At 44.6% G+C, this 24,400-nt stretch overlaps 1 protein-coding gene across 3 annotated transcripts in view; it reads right to left on the bottom strand.

Moving 5' to 3' along the window:
• Positions 1-23,773, bottom strand: part of LOC139564026 (nuclear factor of activated T-cells, cytoplasmic 1-like) — a 65,630-nt gene extending 41,857 nt beyond the window's left edge. The window contains exons 1-4 of one of the 3 annotated variants that reach the window (XM_071383219.1): positions 23,232-23,773; positions 18,383-19,499; positions 14,600-14,756; positions 4,068-4,270 (exon numbers count right to left, since the gene is read on the bottom strand). In XM_071383219.1, coding sequence (XP_071239320.1) covers positions 4,068-4,270; positions 14,600-14,756; positions 18,383-19,499; positions 23,232-23,364 — 1,610 coding nt within the window. In that variant the 5' untranslated portion in view covers positions 23,365-23,773. Of the gene's footprint in view, positions 1-4,067; positions 4,271-14,599; positions 14,757-18,382; positions 19,500-21,183; positions 21,965-23,231 lie in introns of those variants that run through there. The other 2 variants (XM_071383217.1, XM_071383218.1) reach the window with 2 other exon arrangements.
• Positions 23,774-24,400: the final 627 nt, after the last annotated feature.

Here is a 24,400-nt window from a genome sequence, read left to right as displayed (position 1 = left end):
CTTGTCTCCGGAATCCAGAGTTTATTATAGACCATGATCATCAGACTATATTGAGACATAGATTACAGATGGAATATACTGTATCATACTGTATCATCATATGACAGAAACATAAAAAAGTACAGTATATTATTATTAGGTCATCATCATTAGACCATAGAGACATCTACAGTATAATGCAGATGTACAGTTAGTTCACTGTCATGAACAAGTCCTGGAACGAGGGGTTGGGTTAAATGCGGAAGACGGAAGACACATTTCAGTTGAAGGCATTCAGTTGTACAACTGACTAGGTATCCCCCTTTCCCCTATTTGATCAAAGAGACCAGGGCCAGATCCACAAAGCCTCTCCCAAGGTTAGAGTGCAGATCTAGGATCTGTCCATATAATATTATTAATTATGATCTAAAAGGCTAAACTGATCCTAGATCAGCACTCCTACTCAGAGACGTCTCGTCTAAAGTCCCGGATCACAGATATCGGAAGTCCCGCAGAACACTACTGAGTCACTCCCACTTTCTTCTAAGAACAACATTAATTTGTTTATGTGACTTTTAATGTTCCTGGCGCCCCAGAATACAGATCTCTGGAGCAATCTTCAGGGTCGTGTTCATTAGGGCAAGTAACAGAAAACGCTTTCAAACTATTTGCAACTGTTTCACTCAGTTTATCGTCTATTAGTGCCTAATGAACACCGCCCAGGCCTTTGGTCTCCCCACCGTCACTTTCCAGAGGAGAAGCCCATTGGCTGCCGCCTGCATTCTCACAGCCACTTTATAACCCTCTGTCTTTCCTCAAAATAGTAAAAAAATGCTCCCTCTGCACTGTTCGGGTCTCATACTTTAAACTTTTCAAACATTTACGGTTTCAACCTTACTAACCAATGCCACATTTAGCTACAGACTTATTTTTTTTATTTGCTGTCTTTATTTATTTAATTTCATTTAATATATTTTTTTTGCAGGAGGATTTTCCTTCTTAGGGGAAAAAGGCATGACTTTTCAGACTGGCCTTTCAAGAAATTAAACTAAAACCAAAAAGTTGCTGGTAAAAAGTCAAAAAATACATATGGGATATGGCTTGGCATTTCAATTATTTTACATTGTAGCTTTTTGGGTGGAATTCCTGGAACATGTTAAATGTCAAGTTTTATACAAATCTATTTTTCCCCTTCACTTTGGTCTATCTTTTTTTTAGAGAACACTTACAACACGTTTCTTTAGTGGCTCATGCACGATGCAAGTGTTCAGTCATGCAGTCATGGTTTTAAAACAAACACATTAGAGGTAGTATGCCATGCTCTATTTTACTGTCAAATTACTGTTGGAATGAACTTTAGTGTCTCTTTTCATGCACTATGGTGTGGAGCAGCCAGTCACGGCAGTAGCAGCGATATGTTGAAGTCAGCTCAAAGGAAAGATCTGTAGGGACAGCATGGTCATAAAAACACTGCAAGATGTATCCTACACTTGTGGTGGAACAGTGTCAAACAAAGCATTAAGTCACTGACTGCAATGGTGGAAAGGGAAAGGGGGATGCCTAGTCAGTTGTACAGGAAAGGTGGCAAGAAACGGTTACCGAACAAAAACTTGATTTTCAGGTTGATGGTTTATTTGACATTTGTTAGTCAAATCAAAATGAACTGACAAATTTTGACTAGTTGAGTGGATTTTTTTTCTTCTTCTTCCCAACAACAACTCTACTTGTCCAGTGAATGTTACATGATTTGAAATCATAGTATAGAAGTAGCCCAGAATTTTCTAGATTCTCAGAGACAACATATTGTGTAATAAAGTAGTAGCTACTGGCTACTATCCATTTCAATGGGTGGATACTAAACAACAGATAAAACTTTATCAGTAACAATAGGGAAGAAAGAGATATGTGTCTGGAGTCTGACATCGGTTGTCTACAGTACCGTCTATGTAACGTCCCACACAGTGAGCGAGCGAGAGAGAGCTGGCGTGAGAGCAAAGGGCTGGCCGGAGTGTTATCAGGCTGACTGTTAACAGCTCAATGGAAAGACTCCGTCAGCGACCGACCCTCCTCAGACAGACCCTGGCCTTCCAGCCAGTCGGTAGAGAGAGGAAACATGGGCTGTGTTCATTAGACACCAAACAGATGAAAACAGACTGAAACACGGAAGTACTACCTGGACTAAGAAATGCTCATTTACTTGTTCTGTCGCGAAACACTTTAAAACGTTTTCAGTAGCGTGACCTAATGGACACTACCCTGGCCTACAATGTTCTACCCCGACCCCGAGGCTCAGTTCTACTATATCCTTTCACTGCTCTCTCGCTCTAGCTTATACGGTGACGACAAAAGGGAAAACCTGACGTCATCTGAATCGTTTTCTCGAATATCAGATGTATCCATTGTGCCCTGTAAAGTGTAATGGCTGAAGTTCCTCAAAGTATCCCCTGTCTAGATTTGATACATTATAAAGAGGCAGTATAGCATTGTTGGAAATGGAAGGTTCAACCCGGTTAAACCAAATAAGTTCATTTTCCAGTCAAAGAGATCTGATATCTCATGGTGCTTGCCAAATATCTTCGTAACCTCCCACAATATCTAAACAAATATTCAAATAAGCTTGAACTTAATATAAACCCATTCGATCTACACCAGATCTTCTAAAAAAGTATATTATGCCATTGAAACACAGAGGAGAGAAAAGCTACAGTAGGTGGTGATGGAGCTTGAGTTGAGATTTTAGCTGCCTTCTCCATCAGAGAAAGTCCTGGGCCTCGGGACAGCAGACCAATTGTGACCTGAACAGAGCACCAGGGCAGGAGCTGCTGCCTGGGTACCCTGCGGAGCACAACCTTCTGACCTGCTGGAGATCCGGAGTTGGAGAGTGATTTACAACTGCACACAAGGATATAGTGATTTCAGGAATTGTGTATTTTTATGCACATGGCAGATTGTGTGCAATGGGTAGAAAACCAACAGAAATAAGGCCTATTTGATTTCCTGGGTATTATTCCTTTTAGACTTATACATTATGTACTGCACTGTATTAGGCATGCTTTGGTTGTCTTTCTTCCTGAATACCAACACACACTGTTGGTGATCATTGCAAATACTGCAATGGTACCATTTTTAACACTAGAAGCGCAGAGGCAGTCCTTTTGACTGCATATGAATTTAAAATATAAAAATCTCTGCCATTGTTAGTCATGCCCCCCTCCTAAATAAGCCTGTTGTTAGAATTTTGTTAGAATTCCGATATCACAAACATAACTTGTGTTGTAAGCAGTTTTAAGAAGACATTCCTTATTTTTTACAGGGAAGACGTTTTGATTTCAATATAATATCAGAAAGAGCAGATTCTGAGGTTTCCGAAACACTTTTGTTAATAAATAACTCTCAAAATTGAAGAGATACACTCAAATTATAAATCTTGCCAAGAATAGCCGCTGTTTCATGCGCTCCACATGTGAGCATGCAGCAGCAGATAGCTTACTGCAGGGTTCCCCAACAGGCAGCCCACAGGTGATTTTATTTGCCCCCACCCAAGTTTTGTAAGCAAAACAAAACAAAGTAAAAAAAATATATATATATATAATAAAATACCAGAAAATCAGCTCCAAGTGATTTTAATTCTGGAAATCTGTTCCCAAGTGTTCCCACACACAATAGAAAGACACATGATCGTATAGAAATGTAAGCAAGGTTGAACCTATTCAGCTTTAGTCAAATATTATATCTGTTTGGGCTTCTTGCGGTCAATTTGCAGTCTACAAATTATTTGTAATTATGTTCCTGTCCCCTGATCATCTGCTCAAGGAAAAATCTGCCTGCGTCTGAATCTAGTTGATAATCCCTGGCCTACAGTAACTTAAACAAATGAAAATGCTATTGTGTTTTAATGTTACCCAAGACCTTCATAAACACAACCAAATTAGAATGAAATATGAAATGCATTTATTACACTGTTAGAATGTTGCAGTCAAAAATGCTTGCTCGTTGCTTCAAAGGGGGGGTCCTTCGAGGCCTAGCATTTCTAGTGTTAAGAGCGAGAGAGAGAGAGAGAGAGGAGAGTAGAAAGGACAAGCACTCACATGGCTCGCATGTTGTTCTCGGGCAGCAGAGGGATCTCCAGCACCTTGGTGTTGGACTGCAGGGCCTCGTGGCTGGCGGTAGAGACAGTCTTGCCCGTGATGCGGTGGACCTGGTAGAAGGCGTGCGGTCGCAGGAGGCGGTCGTCTGCGGTCCCGATGAACAGCTGCAGGGTAAGGGGCTCGCTCTCCATGTAACCGTAGAGCTGGCGGGAGAACAAAGAGATCCAGGTGAGACCCAACGCTGGGTTTTAAAGCACCTCATAAACAACCCGTCATTTGGGGAAACAGAGATTGAACACCACATCAGGTACCGATAGTTAAGAAGCCCTTTAATGATTGCTTTTAGTGAAGTTTGTTTGGGGGGAGGTTTCAGAAAATAGGCCCTTTGGTCGGATTTGTTTTTCGGGGCTTGGAGACTTCTGTTTTTCGAATTTGAGAGCGGTTTGTTAATGTACATCCCTTTAGGGGAGGGTTAAAGAGGGTTTTGATATTTTGGAGGTAGTCTGTCTGGGGTAGAGATCTTCTGGGCAGCCAGACACAAGTGCTGATGGAGAGGTTGGCTTCCCATCACTTCACTGTTCATTAAAACCTCACAGCCGCCATAAAAAAGTGCCCAAGGAGAGGCTAGCAGTCGACAGTGACTCAATGGAAAGTGACCATTTTGGAGACCAAATAGAAAACCAAGACGATAATTTAAAAGTCTGTCTCTAAGCATGATGCACAATGTTTATGAGGATTTGATCCCCTCAGCAATGGACTGACGTGAGTAAACATTCATTTGCATGTCAGAAAAGGAGTTGAATTCATAAGGGGTAATCATAAACAGTATTTTGGCAATCTATGTTGAATATTTCTGCTGATGCACAATACGTATTAAGTATTTTAAATGCAATCCTTTATAGAATTGCTTTTTAATGTGATCAGCAAAATCTCAAGAACAATAAATCCTAGATGATTAGTAGCTCCACATGTGTTCAATAAATGTCTTGTACACACAATATCAAAATACCAATGTCTATGAGAAAATATAAATTCTGGTCAAAAGTGACGCACACTCAATTGAAACAAAATGTCATGACTCTTTATCGATTTGAACATATTTCTTAGTCTCGGGGCTCTCAACGAATCATCTGAGCGTGAATCGTCGACTAGCCATGACCAGCCATCATTATCGTAGAGCACTCAATCGATTCATTTTATATGTGTGCGTTGTATTGACCTGCTCCCTTATTAATAAGTGATTAAAGATTTAGTTTAAGTATAACTCTGACTTGTGTGATAAGTTTGTCTCTCCTCATTTGACAGTAAAGAAATGAACCACCACATTCTACATTGTTGATCACATTCTTCTGCGTTTGGTCCTAATAAATGATAAACTCAGTTGCCGTGTGGTTATAGAGCACCCTGAGGTTGGAATATGGAAGTTCGATCCCTGGCCGAGTCATACCAAAGACTGTAAAAATCTTGGCACACAGGAGATTGATTGAGGATAAGGCCCTGCAATAGACTAGCGTCCTGTCCAGGGGGTGTACTTGTACATCAAGCTGCCTCACGCTACAGAAGCAGGAGATAGGCTCCAGCTCCTATGAGCTCAGGCTACTTACTATTGGTTGCAAAATACAGAAGAAAATCTCTATCCACATTTACATGGATAGCTTGACTTCCACACAAAGAAAACACCAGATCACAGTGAAGCAAGGATAGCTTAATCGCAAGTCGCTCACTCCCTTTAAAAACATTCACACACTTGTGCCTAGCATGCTGACAGCATACAATCCCTTGGCCACTGGGCATTTATGAACATGCATTATGATTTTCATTAAAGCCTATGAAGCTCAGGAGCGGAACCAGAGACGGTGTCACACAGAGATGAAAGAGGCCCCTGTATCGGAACCACCACTTCAAACAGTTATACACTTCCCCTCTTCCTCTCACAGACCACCTTCAGCTGCTACAGATTCCCCAATAAAAGCAAGTACACCAAAAAAACAGGGATGGAAATCTAGCTAAGACGGCTACTACTCAGTACTACTCAGTAAACTCAGTAGACTATCGCTGCCGAGTGTGATCTCCAATAGCCCCAATAGACAAACAACAGCTAGGTGAGAAGGCGATGCCTGTCAGTCCATTGAACATTTAGTCAACCTTAGAAAAACTAGAATCATCTAAAACAACCATAGACCAACCAGGACAACCATCTAGAACAACAGAAAACACCTAGAACAACCATAAAACAACCAGAAGAAGCATCTGGAACAGTGCTCTGCAACCCTGTTCCTGGAGAGATACCATCCTGTAGGTTTTCGCTCCAACCCTATTTTAGTTCACCTGGTTCTAATAATTAGCTGGTTTATGAGCTAAATCAAGTTAGTTACAACTGGGGTTGGAGCGAACACCTAGCGGAGGGTATCTCTCCAGGAACAGGGTTGGAGAGCCCTGATCTACAACCATCTACAACAACACTGTCTGCAGAAAGAAGCATGGGGGATGGTTGAAACCCATTCGGAGAGGGGGAAAATACTCCAACCTCGGGAGAAAATGGCAGAGGTGCACATTCCTCAATGTGGTGAATGTTACCAAATATTTTTGGGTAAGAATCCTGACCCAGGCCCATTTGCTAACCCAATGGACCACTTCCGGTGCAACCAAATCTTTAGACCTCCCAGCTCCCAGGTAATGTTTGTTCAAGTGTGTGTGTGTGTGTGTGTGTGTGTGTGTGTGTGTGTGTGTGTGTGTGTGTGTGTGTGTGTGTGTGTGTGTGTGTGTGTGTGTGTGTGCGTACGTACATACGTGCGTATGTGCATTTAATGTGGACTTGGAAGTATCTCCAAACCTAGAGACCCTCCAAAAATTGGGGATCCGTTCTGAACAGTCAACAGGCAAACCGCGCACTGGGTAACACTGGACAGATCTCCGTGGCTTCACACAGCTAGGTCCTTGACCACATTCAGAGACCGTCACAAGAAATCACTTACACTCGACAGGTCCTAACCAAACAACGTCCATCTGAAAAAATCTCACAAATTGCTCAATTATCTCCCCAGTACAAGTGTATCATTTCAAAATCTCCTTCTTTAAAGTTCAGTCTTGTGGAAGTTCAGCGCTGCGGTGTCCGAGTGAAAACAGCGAGTCAAACGGAATAAGCGACCCAGTGTTTATTTAACCAATTGAGTCATTGAACAAAACACAGACCACATGTAACCTTATGACATAATCTGATTAATGGATTTATAATTACCTTTGCGGGGGGGGGGGGGTCAGGGATTGGGAAGTAATTGAGGGTAGAGAAATATGTCACTGGAATCTTGTATCTCCAGTATTTTGTCTGCCTTGTTGGCCATGTTGACACTCAGTAACAACCCACTCTGCCAAACACTCTGCCAAACACAAAGGAGAATTACCAACCGAAGACACAATCAGCACGCATCTGTGAAGGCAGTGAAGAAAGACTGAGTTCATTTTGCTCAAACTGATGATAAACTTGCCAGGTGACTGTGAAAACAAGTGAGGTGAGGTGATCTACAAACTGAAGGCATAATTGGCTGGTGCGACACATCGAGTTATGCTCATCCCTGCCCATGCAGTAGCTCTCTGTTGGTGATTCTCAACACAGTGCAGTACAGTACTAGATATATGCTATCCAAGGGTCTCAATAATGGACAAACCAGCAGCAATCATTACAAAATGATCTGGTTTTCTACTTCTCGACTTGATATCATCACCTGTTTGATTTCAGATATCAGTCTCCTTTTCTCCTTCGCTTTCCCCTTTTTTCTTCTTCACAGCTCCACAGTGTCTCCAGCATCTGTCCTGACCTGTGTGCTAGCCACACATGCTAGTCATCAGTGAGTTACGCTGGGGTCAGGAGCTTCTTGAAGTCTATGTGTCTCCAGAGAGCACTTCATCCATGCGGTGACCTCACCGGCAGACGCCTCTCTCTGCTCGCCTTTTTATATTTTACTTACAGTGTCACCAGTGGTTATTACGCTTAGCCGCCACATGCTACCAGTTACTTACACATAGACAAGTCGACCCGAGAAGGAAGGAAAAAGTCGTACCATCATGCTACGACGGAACCGATGGAACCGGGCATGAGGTACCAATTTGAAAACGCAAAACGGCCTGTTAAAAAATGGCATAATTTCTTTATGATTTAATAAAAGGCAGGCTGCCACTCTGCGAAGCCTGTGTCCTCTGTCCCTTTTGTACTTTGCTCCTCGGTAGACTATGTTATTGAATTTCTTGGTGACCTCCAACCATTACGTTAGCCTCAGCCTCCACGTGTCTGTGTATGGATAAACCACAAGAGGTGAAGTGTGTATGTGTGTTGGGGGTATTCTTTATCCCTTCACTCGGAAATGCTGCCGCAGCACACGATGGCGGTGGTGTCCTACGGTGGGGTAGGGAAGTGATTAATGAGTTCAAGCAACCCTCAGCGATGCTGGTCTTCCCGACAGCGAAAGGAACGCGGTAGGGTCCCCCCTGGGCGTTCTCCCTCAATTCATTTACCATATGTGCTCCCTCAACCCTCCTCTCCCCTATCCCCTCTCTACCTCTTTCCCTCTCTGCTCCTGTGACCTTCCCTAGTCCACACACACCAACCACAAGCTGAGCGCAAAATGTACTTCTTCGTTTTAAATCCTCACAAGGGCAATAAGAAAAGACGAAGTTGACGAACCGTGGTAAAGTTTAAGCGTGGTTCAACGAGAGAGGCTTCGCACACCTGTGAATCCTACTTCATATTTGTGTCTCCAGCCATCGATGAGTCTAGACACACAGCCTAATCTTGACCAGATGAGTTTAGCTAAGCTGTGAATGTAGTCAAGCTGGGCTACGTATATTTATCTTTGAGATCATCTCAAACCGAATTTGAATCGAAGCGTAATTTGCTGCAGTCACACCACACCAGCTTCTGCCACTGCATGTGCCATATTACTTTACACCTCTAACCACCATCTACTGGCAAGTTAGACAGCATCTCCTCTTCCAACACGTGCCATGCAGGACAGACCGAAACTCAAATAAAACAGTTTGTACATGTCCGCTGAAGCATTAATTGTGTAATTGTACGCAGCTGGGATGTCTGGGTTTTGACGATGTGTAACTGCGAGGGTGTTGAGCTCAGAAACCAGAGCTCACCCCGTCCTTTTCCACCATTCATTTCACATGAACCATTACAGATCCATCATCACGGCTGCTAAAATTCAGCCCTGAGATGGTGGTGCTCCGAAGAGGTTTTTCCTATGGGCTTTCAAACCACGTTTGCTATGTTCTCTTTAATGAGAATCATGTGTCCTTGTCAGTGATAGCTTAATGAACTTTATGTTTTTTATTCTTTTTTTTGTAGCTGGTGCTTTATTACCTTGGTTTACGTACTGTTTATATTAAAACTCGACTTCACACTTGTCAGTGCTATGCTCAAGCTCTAGAGACAGACCCGGTTGAAATATGACAGAGAAAAGATTTGCACATGTTTGTTTAAGAAAGTGACTTGCTGGTGAGTAGCAGCACAGTCTGGGCTGTGGGGAGAGTGTGAATATGGGCCGGCACTTGGAACGCTCTCTTTCCCTCTAACTCTTTCTAGCTCACAGAGATTTCATCACCGCCTAGAGAAATGTCATGACTCGTAGTCCACGTGGCGCATGCAGCGGTGGGGAGAGAAGACTGGAAGCAGGAGAGAAGGGGAGAGGAGGGAGGAGAGGAGGGCAGCTCAGGTTTTCCCCATTATCACGCTCCCTCTCTCAAGTGCTGACAGTCACACGGCGAGACTTCGCTGTACCCAATTCGAACACTCATCCAAGCTGTCTCTTTCCCTCCATACCGTCTTTATGATCATCTTTCTCCAGTGCCTCACAGTCATACAGTATTTATATATCATCATGTGACTTTTTAACGTATTGGGTTTCCCCAAGTTCCAAATGGCACTTCTTTATACAAGCGACAAAGCGGCTATATTCCTCAAAGTTTGTATTGAAGCGTATGCCCCCAACGTTATGTAATCAAGGGCAACGTTTCAAGTCCTGGCCCATGTCTAGACCAGCAAAGTCCAGATTCCAAATAAAAGAACGACTTGTTACCAAAATGTCTAGGCATTACGTTTTAGGTACAGGGTATTACATTTGGGCAGAGTGATGTGTAAATGATTTCAGTCTACCCCTGATATAAAGGCTGGTTACCAGTGTTTTGCCTCATAAATCCGGCGGCTTCTGGTCCTCACCTCAAACCAGTGAAAATGCAGTCATTTAGTCCAATTCTTTCCAGTTGCTGTTCAATGGTAATTAGTGGTTGCCCAATATACCAAGGCTGTGAGTAAGGGAAGCCCCTCGGAGGCAGAAACAGAGTTTCATGGGAACCCTAACTGCTCGTCGGGGCACAGACGAACAGCCATGACTCCCTCTTGTAGAGCAGTACACGGTCGTGTTGAGTAGGGACAAAACGAAATTAGAAAAATGCTCTCGAAATGAAATGAAACAGGGAGGTACGATCAGAACTTTTCCAATAAGAAATGCTCATTTTCATTTCTGTTGCGAAACGTTTCACGACGGTGTCCGTCAATGAACACAACCCAGGAGTCTGCACGGAAGAACCAAAGGCGTCTTTCATGTTTTAAACAAGAAGTGGCACCAGATTTAAAACACAATAGACGACAGTCTTTACAGCGAACGTACATTGACTGTAGCTGTTGCTGAAGACATTACACAGCCAGCATAGATGTCAAGATGAAACGGCACATGTTCGACCAGCAGCACATATACGCCAAGCTCCTTCATGTCATCCCAAAGGAAAAAGACAAAGGTTGCCGTATTGTACTGTAACACACAGTTCTACCAGATGGTTACGCCAAGCACACATTAATGGCGATGAGAGACACATTCTGTCTACCATGCCTTTATTTTCCAAACGGAGAGTTAACGAGAGAGAGAAGCCTGTCGTAGTAAGGCAGGCCCTGCAGGCCCAGTCATTATAATTACAGTATATACTCTATCCATATGTAGTACTTACTACAACACTGTGTGATGGGTCTAATACTCTACAGGTGTTGTCTAACACTGTGTGCCTATGTGTTTCCTATTGTTTCCTGTCTCAATCTCTGAATGAAATTTCCCAGGTTGCTACCCCTCAATACAAATATAATTCCCTGTAATTCCACTTTGGCAATCATTCAATTCCATCATAATATTGGTTCCTTTGGAAAAACTCATCCATCATGACGTGGTGGTCTTCGGTGTAAAGGGAGGTCGAAGATTTTTCCTGAGCATGCCTTTGGAAACCATGTTGTAGACGTTGGACATAACTGTGGTGAGAGGAGGGGAGCCTGGCGAATCATCAGGGGGAGAACGGGGAGGGTAGTTGGGGTAGAGCAGAGGACCCTCCATCCCGTTAATGGGCGCTGTGGTCTGCAGCCAGTAAGTAAAGTGGAAAAGTGGCCGCGGGGGTCAGGACGTGGTACATCATCATGAGAAGGGGCTGAGAGGCCTGCACTGTAGGTCTGCACTGTAGCGATCTCCAAAAGAAATGATGGAATTTTGGATCGAGGAGCCAGAACGGAAACCGGTAGGGGTTGAGGGGTTACGGACAGCAGAGTGCAGACAGTGTACCGCATAATCTGGAGGTTTCCATCAGTGTGCGGCTGTGGCAACAGGCTGCAGTTTGGGGCCTCCCCAGATTTACGTCTTCATCCTGCAAGAGGGGCCGGTGGAGAGCGGTATGGTGGAGGAGACGGAGCTAGGAGCTGAGCATGATGTCACTGTTAGAAAGGGAAGTTTCCTAAACAAAGGGGAGCCTGTGTGTTTGGCAGCCGGGATTAGAAAAACACCTCTGTTCATTATGAGCTACAGGAGGACTTCCGTGCTAGAAAATTGAGCGGTCATGAAGACAGAAACAGTGCCACTGTAAAGGTAGCAAACATTGTTTTGAGTAACTGTTTTTCAGTCAGGTGTTTGTCAGTCAGTGTTGCTGGGGTCATAGCGTGTGTTGCAACGCTTCATCGACTGATAGGTTAGAGACACAGTGTCTCATCATGTTTTTCACCATGTTATTTTTAAACTGTTGTGTGCACAGCGATGGAACATGTCACATTCACTCATAGGTAGGTGTTGTGCCTGTCCAGCCCTGAGCCAAAACCCCAGTGCTGGTGTTTGTGCAGGTTTAGCCAGCATTGGGAATGTCGGTGTGGGAGAGAGGTTTGAAGAATGAGCGGCTCACGAGGAGCAACATCGGCAGTGAAGCGGAGGCCCCCTGGGCCAGGATGGTGGTGGGGGAGGAGGCATTGGATGGGCTCTGGGACTAGTCTCACCTCACCCTACCCCTCCTCCTCTCCCTCCACCGAACCCCAGGGCCACCCGGGCCCTAATCAGCAGGAAGCAGAGTCTCTCTGGGGGTAACACAGCCGAGACCCAGCTGCCTGCCTGCCTGGTGACTCCCTGTGCCCTCCCTCTCTCCTTCTTTCCTCTGCGCCGCTCCCTCCCTCTGCCCTCCCTACACCCTTCCACCGCCTCACTCTCTCTGTCTGCCCTCGTAACATCTCTCTCTGCATGTGCTCTCTCTCTCTCTCTCTCTCTCTCTCTCTCTCTCTCTCTCTCTCTCTCTCTCTCTCTCTCTCTCTCTCTCTCTCTCTCTCTCTCTCTCTCTCTCTCTCTCTCTCTCTCTCTCTCTCTCTCTCTCCCTCCATCTCCCTCTCTCCCTGTCCTCCCACATCACTAAACACTCACCCATTCTCCATGATTGCACCACCCACCAATCGCCTGCCACTCATTGCTCATAACAGCAGGGCACCCCAGGGACTACAACATGCCCTATCACCCCTATCCAGCCTCCCTGGGGACTGCACAGGATGAGTGAAGAAAGAGAGAGAGAGAGAGAGAGAGAGAGAGAGAGAGAGAGAGAGAGAGAGAGAGAGAGAGAGAGAGAGAGAGAGAGAAAGAGAGAAAGCGAGAAGAGGAGGAGAAAGAGATATGTGCCTCCACATCCTACACACAGGGAAGAGATATGACGAAATCCTGTCTTCGTTTTGCTAACGCTGTGTGTGTTTGCGTGTGTATCAACCTGATCTTCTGCATGAATCGTTCTCTGCCAACTAACTTCCAGTCAGAAGCTTGATTCGTATTTTCCCAGAGATTCTAATTCACTCCAAATGTAATATTCGAGGTGTTGAATCATTGTTCCATAAAAGTAAAAAATGTGAACAATGTGAGTGGGTGAGAATATGCGCGTCACTAGAGCAGCTGTCATTCTGTTAATCTGAACCATTGCAATATTACCACCATAGGCTGTCCCACAGTTGCTAATACCTTATTCAGTACTCTATTCTGAATAAAAAATGGACACAAGTGATATTGGCTCTTTCAATGAATCTTGAATCCTCACATCCTTTCTCCTTCCCTGCTTCACAAAAGTTATTGGAGTAGAACATCTGAGGGGACGGATCTTGGACTTTCTCCAATACGGCTGAGAAGGAGGCGAGGAGATAGGCTCTGAGGAATCAAAAACGGGCCTCGGGGGGAAAAAAGGGCCTCGATGCTTGAGGCTCTCAATGGAGATTCATCAGGGTTTATGCTTTAGTGTGTTGGAGTCTCTTCTCCATTCACTTCACTAAAGTATCTGTGTAGTAAGACAGTAACTGTCCTCGTCATTACCAGGATTACCAGGACACACAGGATGCTAATTCCCCTAATCCTGATTCACTCCTTAGACCCCCTTAAAGACTGACATACAGCCTGAGTCACAAAGTGGTATAAACGAAACTAAATCAAGTTCAGTTTCACCTGCTATAACACTGAACGTTGGTCAAAGTCTCTCAGTGCAACACGGGATGGCAGGGGAGTAGAACGTCAACAGTGCACTTTTATGTCGTCATACACAAAGGGTTTTAATGAATGGGTGTAATTACTTTCCTTTTGAGCGAGAAACTGTAGCTTGAATGGCTCTGTCTATGACACCGTGTTGGGCGCAACAGCGGTTGTCAGAAGTGAAACTCGGCAGGTTACGTGGTGCTGAAAAGATCTATTTGAAGAAAAAAAACGGGCTGCAGTGCTAACAATACATGTTGAGTGTTTCGGGGAGAAGTAGGAACCAAGTTGGAGAGAAGAGAAGAGGGTTTGCTCAGCCCTTGTAAGAGGCAATGTGCTATGCTATACTTGTATTTGCTTTGCATTTAAACATATAATATGTGCTGTTATATTTATACACAGTGAATATATAATGACCCCCCCCCCCCCCCCCCCTTCCCCCCATACACACACTACTGTCTTAGTAGCCTACCAGGGTCCCCACCTTGAGTAAACCAACATGTCCAAACAGTGTGACGGCCTTAGAGAGAGAGAAAGGAGCTCTGTGTTGGGCCGCTGCGGTGAGAGTGACGTGAGCTCTGGAAGCCTTGCCAAGCACAATACTGAGAGGTGATGGTCCTGCTCCATGCTAATTGTGGCAATATGTGCAACTGCTAGCCACAGTGACCTCTTACTGCGGTACTCCTGGCTTCAAGGGACATTCATAATAGAGAACACACACACACACGTTATTGAGATAGGTACCTGTACGACCGGATGACCTCCGGACGAAGCTTTGACTGCCCCGCGGCTGCCCTCTGTCTCGTAGTGGGCACGGTGGTGGGACTTGGGTTGCATCTCGATCTGCAGACTGTACGGGCCAGAGCAAGACGGCAGCTGCCAATCCAGGGCGGGCAGGGAGCTATGATGAAGAGAGACCGTGCTTGGTATTTTGTGGAACATATAGATATAATAATATAATATATAATAATACAAACAAGAATCTACAGAATAGCTTGGTCCCAGCTGCATGAGCCGTAGCCAACTCTTCTATAGCCATCATGCAATACTTGGACATATATGCTTGGCATGACAATGAACGGAACCAGAAAGGAGTTGGATAAAATACAAACGTACAGAACCACCAGGCTACCTACAAGCACGCACCCACGCACGCTCAAAGATGGATCCGTTTCACGTCGATCCAGATCTCTGTTTTCTCTGTTTTATGTCCTGATCTTTTCCATTTCATCATTGGCTCTGATCTAATCAATTGAAGTCATAGCCTGATGTATGTCATTCCTAAAGCCTGGGCAATAATGGCTCTTTTGATGAAAACTAAATGAAACTAAATGAAAGAGGCATGTGGTCTGGATAGTCGGCTGTGTTTTTTTAATCTTGCTGTGACAGGTGTTGACAAGTGGACTCGTAGAAAAAAGGGTTCCAAAAGGGTTCTTCAGCTGTCCCCATAGGAGAACCCTTTTTGGTTCCAGGTAAACCCGTTTTTGGTTCCAGGTAGAACAATTTTGGGTTCCTTGTAGAACCCTCTCTGGAAAGAGTTCTACCTGGAACCAATAAAGGGTTCCCCTATGGGGACAGCCAAAGACCCCGTTTAGGTTTTAGATAGCAATTTTTTTCCTAAGTGTGTGGAGGGGGCATAGTCATTTCAGCAGCACAACTATACAACATGCCTAAAGGCTTAACATAGTGCATTGGTGGTATCAATAATACAAGTAGAGCTACAGTTGAAGTCGGAAGTTTACATACACCATAGCCAAATACATTTAAACTCAGTTTTTCACAATTCCTGACATTTAATCCAAGTAAAGATTCCTTGTCTTAGGTCAGTTAGGATCACCACTTTATTTTAAGAATGTGAAATGCCAGAATAATAGCAGAGAGAATGATTTATTTCAGATTTAATTTCTTTCATCACATTCCCAGTGGGTCAGAAGTTCACATACACTCAATTAGTGCTTGGTAGCATTGCCTTTAAATTGTTTAACTTGGGTCAAATGTTTTGGGTAGCCTTCCACAAGTTTCCCACAATAAGTTGGGTGAATTTTGGCCCATTCCTCCTGACAGAGCTGGTGTAACTGAGTCAGGTTTGTAGGCCTCCTTACTCGCACACGCTTTTCAGGTCTGCCCACAAATTTTCTATAGGATTGAGGTCAGTGCTTTGTGATGGCCACTCCAATACCTGGACTTTGTTGTCCTTAAGCCATTTTGCGGGTCATTGTCCATTTGGAAGACCCATTTGCGACCAAGCTTTAACTTCCTGACTGATGTCTTGAGATGTGGCTTCAATATATCCACATAATTTTCCTTCCTCATGAGGCCATCTTTTTTGTGAAGTGCACCAGTCCCTCCTGCAGCAAAGCATTCCACAACATGATGCTGCCACCCCCATGCTTCACGGTTGGGATGGTGTTCTTCGGCTTGCAAGCTTCCCCCTTTTCCTCCAAACATAACGATGGTCATTATGGCCAAACAGTTCTATTTTTGTTTCATCAGACCAGAGGACATTTCTATAAAAAGTACGATCTTCGTCCCCATGTGCAGTCTCTAACCGTAGTCTGGCTTTTTTATGGCGGTTTTGGAGCAGTGGCTTCTTCCTTGCTGAGCGGCCTTTCAGGTTATGTCGGTATAGGACTGGTTTTACTGTGGATATAGATACTTTTGTACCTGTTTCCTCCAGCATCTTCACAAGGTCCTTTGCTGTTGTTCTGGGATTGATTTGCACTTTTCGCACCAAAGTACATTCATCTCTAGGAGACAGAACGCGTCTCCTTCCTGAGTGGTATGACATGTGCGTGGTCCCATGTGTTTATACTTGCATACTATTGTTTTTACAAATGAACGTGGTACCTTCACGCATTTGACAATTGCTCCCAAGGATGAATCAGACTTGTGGAGGTCTACAATTTTTTTTTCTGAGGTCTTGGCTGATTTCTATTGATTTTCCCATGATGTCAAGCCAAGAGGAGCTGAGTTTGAAGGTAGGCCTTGAAATACATCCACAAGTACACCTCCAATTGACTCAAATTATGTAAATTAGCCTATCAGAAGCTTCTAAAGTCATGACATCATTTTCTGGAATTTTCCAAGCTGTTTAAAGGCACAGTCAACTTAGTGTATGTAAACTTCTGACCCACTGGTATTGTGAAACAGTGAATTATAAGTGAAATAATCTATCTGCAAAGAATTGTTGGAAAAATGACTTGTGCATTGCACTAAGTAGATGTCCTAACCGACTTGCCAAAAGTACAGTTTGTTAACAAGAAATTTGTGGAGTGGTTGAAAAAACGAGTTTTAATGACTCCAACCTAAGTGTATGTAAACTTCCGACTTCAACTGTATCATCAAAAATCATTGAATCCCACATAGTCCTTTATTTTTAAATAAACAACTAACCAAGTAACCAGACAACTGTCTGACAGATCCATGGTATCTCAGAAAGTGTCACAGCTGGCCACTCATAATATCATTGTTCAGATGTTGCGAGGGAATTAGCCTATCTTCCCATGTGAAGACTGCAGTGATATTGAACCAAAACAAACATTTGCGAGACAATATTTCACTGCACCGGATGCCTGTGAAGCATAAAACCCCTGACATAAAGGTCGGCCATGAAATGCAATCTCTGGCATCCTCTTGGAACTTTACGGGTGTTTGTTGACCCAAAACGAACTGATTTCCCCCTCTCAGGCTTTATCTGTGCTGGCCGAACATGACATCATGTTTAGTGGCCAAAGAGGGGGGGGGGGGGGGGGGGGGGGGCACATGGCAGCACGGGGAAGCCGGTTGTGTGATTACCCCACCAACTGTTTCCTTGAGCAGGCTTGTCACCATCACTTCCCTTCTCTGCATTATCTTAATCAAACATTTGATTTCCAACAGGAAAGTCTGCCAAGGCAGGAAAGAGAAAACAGAGAAAGGGTCGCCGTGAACTGAAAAGGTTGCCTTGTTAAGTAGGGAGTCTGTCTCTGTGTGTGTGTGTGTGTGTGTGTGTCTATCTGTGTGTATTGTTTGTGTGGGGGTTTCCATGGTAACAGGGCACATGTGCTACACTGCTCCTCCCTGCGAAATATGATTTATGAAATGTTTTGTATCTTCAAAGGGAAGCCCTCTTGGAAGCGATACAGCGACTACGTTTCGACTGCTGCCTTTCGCTGCGGTCTTTGAAGACAAAAACTATTTGGCACTTGCAATAAATAAACAAGTGTAATTTTGGAAAAAGACAAGACAAAACCTGGGATGGCAAAATAGCGGTGCAAGTGGAGGAACTGTTTTCCGTGTGGGAAAATAAAGGAGTAGACCTTGGGTTGGATGTTAGTCCATAAATCTTTTGAAATAAGTAAACACCTCCATGAGCATCATTGTCTTTTTCAAGGCCTAATAACGCTTAACAATGCTGCCTTATGTTCTAAGTGACTTCCCTGCCAACGTCAAAATTTGTTTGTTTTAAACTGCTGATAATAAATTATTATACAGTACAATTAATTGACCCAAGACTTCCCAGTCCAGCAGTATTTCATTTCCACCTACCTGAGGTAGGGCTTTGGCTTGGACCAGGAGTAGGGTTGCTGGGGCACGTCTAGGAAGCCGCCACAGTAGCTCTCCTTCTTGAAAGGCAGGCGGGAGATGTAGTCCCCCTGGAGGAGCTCGCTCCCAGGGCCCATCTCCTCTCCTCCCGGCTCCGTCTTCAGGCTCATCGTGGGGCTGTGGTCTAGGTTGGTTTTGCGGGCCTTGACGGGGATGCCCTCGCCCATGTCGACCACTCCGTCGGTGGTGAGGGCGTTGATGGCCGCCACGATGGCAGAGTTGGTGTACTGGTTGGTGTTGGCCAGCCAGCTGTCGTCTGTGACGCTGACCCTGGGCGAGCCGCGCGGGGAAGGCGTGGACGACTGGTTGGGCGAGTAGGTTGGCTGTCTGTAGGTGGTGCTGTTGAAGCTGTATTTTCTCTTCCCCACACCAACGCCGCCACCTCCTCCACTGCAAGCCGGGGAGTTGGGCCTGGAGCTTCCACAGGGCCCCTGCCCCGCCCAGCCCTCCTCGGCTTGGGCCCCAATCTGGGGGGAGGTAGAAGGCGAGTGGCGGGGGGAGGTCGAGGGGGGGCCGAGAGGAGCGTGTGGGCAGGAGAGGAGAGAGGACGAGCCTTTCGGAGAGACGCAAGGAGACTGCCATGGCGAGTTCTGGGGTGAGTTGTCATAGTTGTAAAAGCCGGACTCGTAGGACGACGCATCCGAGTTGCAGCTACGTGATGACACGCTGCTGGCCGGGCTGAGGCAACTGGGGTCGCGGTAGCCATCGGCGTTTGGCAGCGTCAGGGTCACGATGGAGTTGACCCCCAGCTTGTGGTGGACGATGTGGTCCATGGTGCTGCTCTCCTCCACCTCCTCCTCAGGGTACTGGTGGTAGGCTGTGATCTCGATGCGAGGACTCTCCAGGGCCGGGGCCCCGTTAGGCCTCAGGCCGTGGGACATGTAGTAGCCCTGGACTGGGTTGTGGTTGTTGTGATCATGGAGACCGTAGCCTGTCTGGTGGCAGGAGGACACGGAGATAATGGGGCTGGACTGCATCGTGTGGTACTGGGTGGCCAGACAGGGGTTTCCCATGCCCAGTGGCAGGGACAGGCTGACGTTTGGAGTGTAGCTATATGCATCTGGAAAATACAAACACACGAGGGCATTGTAAATATTGGCATATAAAAATGTGTTTTTACAAAGTTGATGCTTTGTAAAATGCACCTTTTCTCACTTCTAAATCCAAGACATCAACAGTATTTTTCATAGAGTTTTGGTAACAATTTACTTTAGGTCACCTATGTATTCATAAAGCCTTTATAAAAGCTATATTACAGGTCATAAAACATAGCAGGCTAGCAGATACCCATGGACTTCCAGTCATTGTGCTAGTGCTAGTTAGCATTAGCTCTCAAAACTACCTCTAACTTCTTTCATACTGGACACAGAGACATACAAATGGTATCCACGAGTTCATCTGACTTTGGGGAAGTAGATAACGGGATTGGCAAAAATGCCAAATGATCCTTTAAACCCTACGTCAATTGAACTGATCAAGGTCCAATGAAATGTGTGAGATATCAGCATATTGTTGACAGTTCGTCTGGAGCTGTGCAGAGATCCAAGGTGTGCTCTCTAGACCATCGGACCTCCTCCAGCAAAGCAGTGCCGGATACCTTATTTGATTGATCGCTTCACTCGCTGAGTGAATTAGGGCTCGCCCATGTTGAACGCTAACAGCACTCTGCTCTGAGCTCGCGATTAAGTCAGAGAGTTTACAGCTGCTGAGGCATCGCACACATACAGAATACATGCTCAGGCACAAATGGTTGGACACACATTCACGCTGCACACATAAACACAAATACATACAGTACATACACACATTATCTGCCACACGCACGCACGCACGCACACACACACACACACACACACACACACAACACACACAACACAGAAACAGGACAACAGCGGCAGCACTTAGTGAGCAAACCTCCCCTTCTGTTTTGATTTTACATAAGAAAGATCTTCATGCCCCTAACATTTACTTGAACAATTTACACAATTGTTACAATATAATGCGTTCTGTCTGATAAGGGTCATTTTACTATCTCAAATGAAAACCAACCAAATGTTGTGCAGTGTACTCGAGTAGGGCAATCCCCTTCCAGCTTGTGTGCTATATTCGTTAACCGCAACTCTGCGCAAACAGCACATCACATGACATGACGAGCCTGTCATGCACCACAGAATACGTGGGTAGACTGTCTAAAATTAGTTCACGACAGACTATTTCCAGAAACAGTGGCAGGTCAAATTCTAATTGTATCTAGCAGGTCATAAAGTTCATTCTTTTTTGCTCAATGAAGCAATTAACAGTAGTATGAAACTTTATATGCACACAAACTAACATTAGAGCACATTGTGGTGGAGAAAGCAAAGGAAGGGCACTAAAAAAGCTTGCAATTATAAGGGAAGCAAACATAACTACATTATTCGATTTTCTCATATCTGAAATCATAATAAATGACAAGCCTAAATGCCACTATGTAAATTATTCTGCTAAGCAAAATACAAAACGTGTATTGTCCTATCCTTATTATGGTAGCCTATGTAGCCTACGTAGTCTAAGTAGCCATTGTATTATTAATTACACACCAAAAACATGAACAAAGCATGTAAATAAGATGAAAATAATCACACCAGGCTCAACTGCATAATGTACAACGTACACAGAGCAAAAGTAATCCCCCAAACAGTTTGAGCAACCACAAGTTCAGGAAGACACACCAACCCCCCATCCAGAGATCCGTCACCACCCACCTCTGTCAGGCCTGTGGCCACACTCTCCCCCTTGGCTGTACTCAAACAAAAAGTTGAAGTCAAACTCTGGTTCTTCACGAAGGGAGCTCATCTTTGCCTCAGCCGAAGGGTGATGAGAACAGCCTCCAAACACATCAGCTCTAACGATTGTCTGTGTCTGTCTGTCTCTGTCTGTCTGTTTTGTCTTCTCCTTTTCTCTTTAGAGATGCTGATGTTTTCCGGTGCTCGTTCCTGACAGACCCTCCACGAGTGCTGAGGATGCAGATCTCTTTCTCACTCCACCTAATGTGACTTAGAGGAGGGGTGATACACACCAACTGACTACAGGGCTGACTGCAATTTGATTTTCCCTCTTCCGTGTGTGTGTGTGTGTGCGTGTGTGTGCGTGTTTCTAACACATGAGCTACATCCACCCACACACATCGGGACTTTCACTCAATTGTGTTATCTCTGCCGATCTTGAGCTTTGCATTTCTGGGTTGCATCTGCTGAATGCTGAACTAACAGTGACAGATAGCAAATTGGGGGGTGAAATCTCTATGGAAGTACGATATCTCAAACCCAAGAAAAACAATCACTGACGCTCTGTTTCGGTGACTTGCTTTCAGGGATTGTTTATGACAGTGAGTAATCGCATCTGCAAATTCATGGTAATATTAATATTAATACTGTATACACGTTTGCAGTTTAAAGTGACTCACATGGCATGCTTTTCTCTCTCGTCACCATATTCCAAACGGTTTTAACTCTGATTTTGTTATTACCATCCATAAATCCTTTTTCCCAGCACATGGGACCAAGTCAATTTGCATGTCTCTAAATATAATCTGGTTTCATCCACACAGATGGTGGGGCTCTGCTTGGCCCAGACAGAGTGAACCTCAGGAAGAGCTAGGTGGATACAGATAGTCATCTGTAGGCTCAGAAAATCAGGAGCTTAGTGGCTTGCAGTCAGTTATCACGAGCACCTTTTTTTGTGTGGCTAAGCCACCGTAGAGACAGGGGTTGTGTGCGTGTAGGCATGATGGTACAGGCTACCGTACTGGGTCACAGAGAAAGAAGTCTGACTGTGTGTCTGCAATACTGCAGTTGTCAGCAGACTGGTGAAGCAGAGTGGTTATGCATATACCCCAGCCAAGCAAGCTACACACAGAAACACACACACACACACACACACACACACACACACACACACACACACACACACACACACACACACACACACACACACACACACACACACACACACACACACACACACACACACACACACACACACGCACATGTGTCTGCTATTCATTATGAGTCTGACGAGGGACTGAAATGAATAATAACACAGCCCCCACCAGTCCACGTCTCAAAACCTCAAAGGCAAATTAAATCCCCAAACCACAAAAAAAGTCCATGACATCAGCACTGGAATACTTCTGTAGCCTAGGCTACTTCATGAATTAGGTGGCAAGGCAAATAGAGCACTGTCAGTGAGTCGGACGGTCCAGGTATGTGTGCATGCATGACGTAGATTTGTCAAGGTTGAAAGGCACAACCATGAAAACATACATAAATAGTTTCAATCAACATGGTCAAATAAATGCATTAAACTGTGGGCTGTGAATGACTGATTATTGACAATAAGGTCATTGTGAAACCTGGAGGGGGAAAAAAACACAAATTAGTGTATCCTACTAAAAACAGCGTTCCTTGCACTCAAATGTTGCCTACACGTTGCCATAAAAGTGTCACCCGCGCATTTCGGGCTCTGGTTATCATATGGATTCCGCTCACCGTGTCAGGTATTGCGCGGCTAGGAGACTCCTGTACTGAAAACACCGACACCTATTGGTAACTGAAGAAACCTTCCCAAACCGTTGCAACTATTGTAGTGTATAACTTGATAATAATACGCATGATTTCATGTATAGCAACTGACGATTTGAGAGTCGTTAAAGTAAACATGACACAAGCAAGCACTGCAGTCAGATAATAACTTTTGAACATTGCCACGTCAAATTAACGGAAAATATAGGCTACACAGTAAAGCCGGTTACCTTCTTCTGCAGACTTCATCTCCGTAGCGAGAGAGGTGAGAAACTGCAATCCTCTTTCCTTTCCCAAAGCCGCTGGGAAGACTGGACCAAAGTTGAATTTGGAGCTGAGTCTCAAACAGCTGGTATCCTGCATTCAACAAGCGATTGGTCTACTTTTGTGGTTGTGACGGTTGGCAATAATATCACAGGCAGTACCATATGAGAACTGCGAGAAAAAAAACGAACTATTTTAGACTGTAGAAATGTGCATTAATCAAAACAAAAAGAAACGCATTATTTGTCAATAAAGAAAGTAAACTCGAATGCTGATTTAAGATTCATTCAAACACTTTCATCCATGTGACAGCACTCCAATAGAAACTGAAATGGAAAAGAGAGCAGAGTATGCGCAAGGCTTATCTTCACAGCACTTCTCACACACTCGGGGTTGGTCTGATGGTTAGATGAGTTTTGCTGTCGTTTCGTTGTGCTTTAGCCTAATTAAGATTTCCAGAGACTCCCGGTAGCTGTGACACAGGGCTTGTCAGAAGGGGCTGGCTCCATCCCTTTTAAAGCTGGAAAACACCTCCTGTTCAGCGCGCCGCCCCTCTAGGAATGACGTTACCGCTGCCTACTAGCTCCTTTCTGGAAGACTGACGATGCTTGATCGAGTCCGCCAAGGGATTCCATTGTTGTAGACGTGGGAAGGAGTCGGGAGGTGTTTTGGAAATCCTCGACTCTTTATTTGGGGCTTTCATTGCTCACCTTTCAGGTCAGTTTGGGCAGTTTTGAATGCAGATAACCTAGTTCAGGAGTATTCTACCTGAGGTCCGAGGCCCCTTGGAGGTTCGCTGATGCACTGCAAGGGGTCCGCAAAAATATATATAAAAACTAAAGAAAGTGGAACAAATATTTTGTATATATTTCAATGTTGTTATGAATATCGTTAGCAACAACAGAATAAAGACATGTTTATTACATAGAAGTAGAAAATAGGATAATATCTTCTTTCTAACTTTCTATTTCTCAACTGCTAATATTGAGGAAATAGCCTTGGTCGCTGGCTGCTGATAAGCTTTCTTGACTTGGACATACATTTTTGCCAACACACTAACCTTTGTTTAACCAGCTAAACAGCTGCTCTTAGAGAAAATGTGTTTGGAGTGACCTTTCTAGCAATTTGGCTATGT

This window comes from Salvelinus alpinus, chromosome 35, assembly GCF_045679555.1.
Source record: "Salvelinus alpinus chromosome 35, SLU_Salpinus.1, whole genome shotgun sequence".
NCBI lineage: Eukaryota > Metazoa > Chordata > Actinopteri > Salmoniformes > Salmonidae > Salvelinus > Salvelinus alpinus.
This window is presented reverse-complemented; position numbering and strand designations above follow the sequence as displayed.